The sequence below is a fragment of the Vulpes vulpes genome, chromosome 14 (assembly GCF_048418805.1).
Source record: "Vulpes vulpes isolate BD-2025 chromosome 14, VulVul3, whole genome shotgun sequence".
In the NCBI taxonomy this organism is placed as follows: domain Eukaryota; kingdom Metazoa; phylum Chordata; class Mammalia; order Carnivora; family Canidae; genus Vulpes; species Vulpes vulpes.
The window spans coordinates 14574857-14581519 of record NC_132793.1 but is presented as its reverse complement, the minus strand read 5'-3'; the positions used below and the strand labels follow the sequence as shown (position 1 = coordinate 14581519).

The window sequence follows — 6663 nt, the reverse complement described above, 5'->3', positions numbered from 1 at the left end:
CAGGTATCCCTCCCCCATCACAGGTCAGACCCAGTAAGGTCCCCCTGCCCCGGGCATTTCTGCTTCTGAGACTGGGAACACCACGGAGCACCGTGCCAACCTTCCCTGGCTCTCGGCTTGTTTCTTCATCCCCTAAGGTACAGAAGTGGCAGGATGTGATGGCTGGCACCAGGAGGTCGATGACAGACCAGAAGAGAAACGCGGAGAGGCTTTTATTACCCCCGTTTTACACGTTGAAATACTAAATGCCGTGCCCGAGGTCACACAGCAAACGCTGGGAACGAGCCTGTTTGTAGCAGCCGTCATTCCCCTCCCATGAATTTTCAAACACCGGGCCCTACGGACGTGTCCGGGACGTCACGTGTGTCGTAGGGGTTTCCGGGGAGAGGGAAGGGTACCAATGTCGTCAGACCGGAGACGCTGCCTTCCGCCGGGAAGCAGGGAATCCCGGCGGGGCGCGCCGGTAGCTCCCTCCCCAGCCAGGCGTTTAACCCGAAAGGGTCGGCCCACGTGGACTTTTTCTTGGCCCTTTAATGGTCGGCGTTTTCCAAAGGCCCCCACTCCGCCGCTGAGTCGTTAGTTAATGGCAGCCTCTTCTGCCAATCGCCCTTCAGAAGCGGGTTCCCGCCGCCCAATAGTGCTGCGCCGGGGGGCGGGCCTAGCAGTTGCGCGGTGACAGAGCGCCCCGGCGCGCCCCATTGGCTGGATCAAACCCAAGCGAGCCGCTGATTGGCCGGTGCTGCCGGAGGGTTACGATTCAAACGCGGGCGGGCGGGCCCCGGCCCCGCAGTTGCAGTCGTGCTCTCCGAGTTCCTGCCTCCCTCCCTGCGCCGCCCGGATGGCCTCCCAGAACCGAGACCCAGCCGCCGCCAGCGTCGCCGCCGCCCGGAAAGGAGCCGAACCCAGCGGGGGCGCCGCCCGGGGCCCCGTGGGCAAGAGGTGAGGAGTATGGAGGTACCATTGGCCGGGCCGGCACGCCCTGGGCCCTGCGGTCCAGAGCTCGGACTTCCGGGCCCCACCTCCTGGAGTGGGCAGGTATGCGGGGCCGGAGGGCGCGCCGGGAGCTCGGGCTGCCCCCAGAGGCGCCCCGAAGGCGGACAGGAGGAGGCGCGTGGCCGGGGCCCTCCGCAGGTGAGTCAAGATGAAAGTGTGCCTGGGCCCCCGGTGGCTTGGAGTAGGGGGAAGCGGGGCGGAGTGGGGAGAAACAGGGATCCGGCACAGGGAGAGGCGTCAGAGAAGCTGAGGGGCCAAAGAACAAGGCAGAACAAGGATCCCTGGGTGGCTCAGCGGTTTAGGGCCTGCCTTCGGCCCAGGGTGTGATCCTGGAGTCCCAGGACGAGTTCCCGCATCGGGCTCCCTGCGTGGAGCCTGCTTCTCCCTCTGCCTGTGTCTCTGCCTCTCATGAATAAATAGTAAAATCTTAATTAAAAAAAAAAAAAAAAGCCTGAACTGAACTAAACTGCCTGAGCCTGGAATCAGGAAGGGAGAGGACTCTCTGCCAGAAATGGGGTTGAGCGTGCCCCCGCGGAGTCTGGGTGGCCTCAGGATTGGGGAAGCCTCCTTGACAGCTCTTCCAGGGACCCCGAGGTTGGGGTTGGTGTTGGGGAAGCGGCACCGGGTGGAGCGCTGGCCCATGCAGGCCCCCAGATGACGCCCAACGCTTACGTTGCAGGCTGCAGCAGGAGCTGATGACCCTCATGGTGAGTGACTACCTGCCCAGACCCCAAGCCAGGTGACCCACCCTCCACCTCCCATTCACTTATCAGTAGCGGCCTCTCCTACATCAGGCTTTTTGCTAGACACAGCACAGGAGATAAAAGGATGAATCGAGTTTCCTCTCTTCTGGGCCCCACCTACACCTTTCCTTCCAGCAGTGTCTACTCCAGGTCCCCCTCAGCCACCACCACCACCACCACCACCACCACCACCTTTAAGTTCTCTCTAAAATACAGCTTCCCCCCCAAAAAAAAATAAAAAATAAAATCAGCTCCCGAGGATCCTGGATGGCTCAGCGGTTTAGCACCTGCCATCAGCCAGGGCGTGGTCCTGGAGTCCCGGGATCGGGTCCCACATCCAGCTCCCTGCATGGAGCCTGCTTCTCCCTCTGCCTTTGTTTCTGCCTCTCCCTCTCTGTGTCTCTCATGAATAAATAAATAAAATCTTTAAATAAAATAAAATACAGCTCCCTTGCTATATGTTGGCAAATCAAACTCCAATAAAAAACACATACAGGGATCCCTGGGTGGCGCAGCGGTTTGGCGCCTGCCTTTGGCCCAGGGCGTGATCCTGGAGATCCGGGATCGAATCCCACGTCGGGCTCCCGGTGCATGGAGCCTGCTTCTCCCTCTGCCTGTGTCTCTGCCTCTCTCTCTCTCTCTCTCTCTCTCTGTGACTATCATAAAAAAAAAAAAAAAAAAAAAAAAAAAAAAAACACCTACAAATAAAATAAAATACCGCTCCCTGATGCCAGGCAAGTCCTTCTCTCTGTGCTGCCTGGTCCTACTTCCCACACCCAACTCTCCACCCTTACTCTTCTTAGGGAATATACCTGTCAAACCTTCAAATAATTTTTCCTAGATGACCTTGTCTACTTTAACCCTGAATATCCAATTTAAATCCTTCTATGCTGATGTTGTATATCTCCCGGGTCTGTGAATGGTCCTTAGGCTTCGTATGCAGCTAGTACTAACTAGCATGTTGAACCCAATTCCCAGCATCCAACAAGACTGAGAGTACAGAGCTGCCTTCAGTTTCTCTGCATAACCCCTCCGCCCTTAACACATCCAGTATTCCTCCCCCACGGGGGCAGTTTCAGCCCCAGGAATTGAATCACTTCCTCAAAAAAGCGTATCAGTTTGGTCTGGTTGCTTTATTTTGGATCAAAATTTACGAGCTTAAGGGGAAGGATTTTACCCACTGATCCCCAAAACCATATTCTGCAGCCCAGCAGGTGTTGTTTCTTCCCCAGATGTCTGGTGACAAAGGAATTTCTGCCTTCCCTGAATCAGACAACCTTTTCAAATGGGTGGGGACCATCCACGGAGCAGCTGGCACAGTAAGTATAAGGCTGAGGTGGGTGAGTCTGGGGAGAGGTATGAGGTGAAAACCAAGTGCAGGTCAGCTTAAAACCTGGCGGGACACTTCCCTGTTCTGTTCCTGTGCTCTGAGCCTGTGGCCCTTGTCTCCCTCTGGATAGTAAGAGGTTGGGTTTAAAGCACAGCTTTCCATCTTGGATGCCTAGAGAGGGCAAGACGGAATAAAGAACAGAGGGTACGTGAGGACTTCAGCCAGTGGAAGGGCACAAGTCCCAAGATGGCAGCTCCCATTGCTGCACATCTGGTTTAAGTCAGAAATCCAGGGGTCCCCTGCTGGCTGTCAGTGAATGAATGTAAAACTCTTGTTCTCGGGGCTGTGCCCTAAGCCCCACACTGGGGTTTGATTGCTTAACAATAAAATCTTTTTAAGAAACAAATTCAGGTGTATGTCTAAACTACCCTGATTTTCACATGTTAGCAGCTGATGTTGTGACTGACTAAAGCACAGCTATGGTAGCCCTCAGGATGCCAGTTGACAGCCCACAGACCGAAGGATCACTGATGTCCCTACTAGATACGAGAGAAAGTACAGAGCCAGTGTAACACTGTCTCTTGTCAAGTCCCAGACAAACTCAAAGGTCCTTGTAAGCCGTTTATTGGGACTTGGGGTGGGAGGCCTACTCCCCACCCCTGTTTCTCCATTGCCAGGTATATGAAGACCTGAGGTATAAGCTCTCCCTGGAGTTCCCCAGTGGCTACCCTTACAACGCACCCACAGTGAAGTTCCTCACACCCTGCTACCACCCCAACGTGGACACCCAGGGTAACATCTGCCTGGACATCCTGAAGGACAAATGGTCTGCCCTGTATGATGTCAGGACTATCCTGCTGTCCATCCAGAGCCTGCTAGGAGGTGACTTCTGAAACTAGCCCCTCCCCTGAGCCTGGGAACCCGTCAAGACTCCCAGGACACCCCCTGCGTGGCCAGCCTTTTCCCTTCCTACTGACCATTCTCTGTCCATCCACAGAACCCAACATTGATAGTCCTTTGAACACACATGCTGCCGAGCTCTGGAAAAACCCCACAGGTGGGTCCTTCATCCTTCTCAGGCACCAGGTGGTCCCTTCCCAACCTCCAAAGTATCCCTCAAACAGAAGGATCCTGCACATGACTTGCTCACTAAGGCCCCCAGCCGCCTCCCCAGCCCCTCTGGGAGCAGAACCCATCCAGGAGACCTAATTGGGTGGGCAGCAGAAGGAGAAGCTGTTGTTGGGGAAGTCCTCCCCAGCTCCCCAGACTTCTCCCACCCCTGTATCCTTGCCTGCCCCCTGGCCCACCTTAGCCCCTGTGCCCACCACTCCTTGAGACCTGCCTGTTCTCTTCCAGCCTTTAAGAAGTATCTGCAAGAAACCTACTCAAAGCAGGTCTCCAGCCAAGATCCCTGACTGTCCAGCCTATTCTCCTTGTGTTGTCTTTTTATTTTCTCCCTACATGGTCTGTCCTTCTCTTCATTTCTGTCTAGGACTCTGTATCTGAAGCTGTGGTGTCGTTTTTGTTTTGTTTTGTTTCTGTTTTTTAAATTAAGTCTCTGTTTGAGCCCTTGTGATGAATATATTAAATAAATACATTGGTTTTTTTTTTTTTTTTTACAAGTTGCCTTGTAGTTACCCTAGGGTTGGGCGTGCTCAGGGTCAGTGGAGTGGATCCAGGCTCTTGCCCTGCTCATCTAACCCACAGCCTGAAGGCAGCTGACAGGCTGAGCAGCTGAGCAAGGAGGTGACAAGGATTCCTTCCCTTGTGACCTTAGTCATTTTATGACTGCATCCATTTCCTCTTCAATAAGATGGTGTCATAAAATGCCTCTTTCTCTCGAGTTGTGACATGCACCAGGAATGGCAGTGGATATTGGAGCTGTCCCAGCCGAGTTACAGATGAGACTGAACCAGACCTTAGAGCAAAACAGCTGTAGCTATAGAGTGTTATGTGCAGACACATGCATGTACAGCAGGGGTTTGGGGGGTGAGCACCAGCTACCAACTCTTATGTCGGGGTGTTCTGGCCCTGAGACAGACAAGGCAATTGGGTCACCCTACAGCAAGCCCAGGGTCTGGGAGACAGGGAGGGAACCCCTCTTTCCTGCCAGACACCCCAGGACAGCTCTCAACCCACCTCTTACCCCAGGCCCTCCATGGATGGCTCCACACTCCTGCTCATCTCCACCAGTGATAACTCCAGCTGCTGCACCCACTGGCCAGGGGCCTCCAGCCCTGAGGCCTTCTCAACACTGGTTTGCCACAGGCCCTACCCTTGGAGCCCCTGAGAGGAAACTCCTGTGCTGGCCATTTGGGGTCCTTCCAGGGGCAGGCAGGGGGAAGAGCAGGCTAGGGTGATGGCCCTGGTCCAGGTGCTGCAAGATCTCCAAGGTGGACTGACCCAGCAGCCAAGTGCCCTCCAAGCCCCACCTGGATCTTAGCTTCACCCAACCTAGTCCGCTCTGCCAGCAGCTGATAGTGCAGGCCTGGGGGAAGGGGCGGGGGAGCAGAGGAGGGCATCAGGTTCTCGCCTTCCTTGTGCTCTGCCAGCCCAGGCTCCTTTCCTGCCCTGTGCCCCCATGAGTATAGCAGTGGCAGGCAGGTCTGGGATTGGATTTGATGTCCTCTGCATCTCACACATGGGGGGCAGGGGCGGAGTGGTGCTTGGAACAGTGCTACCCTGTTACTGCAGATAAATCTGCCAGGGGTCTAACAAATGCAAATTTTGATTCAGTCGATCTGGATGGGGCTTGAGGTCCTGCATTTCTCTGGAAGGTAAAAGTGTAGAGCAGAGCTCTCTTCCAGGTGTGGCCCTCCCACTTGCACCTGGAACTTGTTAGAAATGCAAAGTCTTGAGGGAGGCTTGGGTGGCTCAGTGGTTGAGCCTCTGCCTTGGGCTTGGGGCATGATCCTGGGGTCCCGGGATCAAAACACATCGGGTTCCCTGCATGGAGCCTGTTTCTCCCTCTGCCTGTGTCTCTGCCTCTCTCTCTCTCTCTCTCTCTCTCTGTGTCTCTCATGAATAAATAAATAAAATCTTAAAAAAAAAAAAAAAAAGAAATGCAAAGTCTTGGTTCCAACAAGCTCTCCAGAATTCTGATAGCTCTCCCGACTTTGAAAACCCCTGGCTAGAGGATGTCTTTAAGAAGAGAAAGCTCAGAACCTGGCACTAGTGGTTCTTACTCCATGCTGGCCAAAATGGGCATATTTTTTTGCCTGCCTTAGGATGCCTCTTTGTGTGGTCCCCTTGATCAAAGTGTTTGCTCCCCCACCCCCAGATGGCTAGCCCGCCTGCCTTGTGTCAATCCCAGGGGCTCACTAGTTCAGAACCAATCAGTGTTCCCTGGAATTAATTCCTGGGAAAAAAGTAAAATGATGTTACTAATAGGGATGCTAAAAGAGGAGGAAGTCTGGGCAGCTGGAGCAGACAGCTGCAGATGGAAAAAAGCCAAGCACAGAGAAGTAGCTAGCTACGAGATGGAGGTGACATTGAGGCTCTGGCCTCCAGCTGACACCTTAGCATCCCAGTTTCATGAGCTAGTAAATCCCTTTTTTAAGTCTGTTTGCTTTAGGTTTCTGGCACTTGCAACAAAAA

General features: G+C 54.1%; 1 protein-coding gene across 2 annotated transcripts; it reads left to right on the top strand.

Annotated features, from left to right (window-relative positions):
* The first annotated feature begins 701 nt into the window (after window positions 1-701).
* UBE2C (ubiquitin conjugating enzyme E2 C) lies at window positions 702-6129 on the top strand. Of its 2 annotated transcripts, XM_026014740.2 has the most exons (6): window positions 779-939; window positions 1673-1700; window positions 2969-3055; window positions 3744-3948; window positions 4064-4123; window positions 4423-6129. In XM_026014740.2, the coding sequence occupies exons 1-6, from the start codon at window positions 839-841 to the stop codon at window positions 4479-4481; spliced, it is 540 nt and encodes a 179-aa protein (XP_025870525.1). In that variant the 5' UTR covers window positions 779-838; the 3' UTR covers window positions 4482-6129. The 2 variants fall into 2 exon arrangements, with proteins under 2 accessions (XP_072591845.1, XP_025870525.1); XM_072735744.1 differs by lacking the exon at window positions 4423-6129 and having other exon boundaries at window positions 702-939; window positions 4064-4405.
* The last annotated feature ends 534 nt before the right edge of the window (window positions 6130-6663 follow it).

Bases quoted from the DNA above. Each gene is read 5' to 3' on its own strand.
- UBE2C (XM_072735744.1), top strand. From the start codon at position 839: ATGGCCTCCCAGAACCGAGACCCAGCCGCCGCCAGCGTCGCCGCCGCC. The intron at 940-1,672 runs GTGAGGAGTATG...CTTACGTTGCAG, and splicing joins CGGGGCCCCGTGGGCAAGAG to GCTGCAGCAGGAGCTGATGA. The intron at 3,949-4,063 runs GTGACTTCTGAA...GTCCATCCACAG, and splicing joins CATCCAGAGCCTGCTAGGAG to AACCCAACATTGATAGTCCT.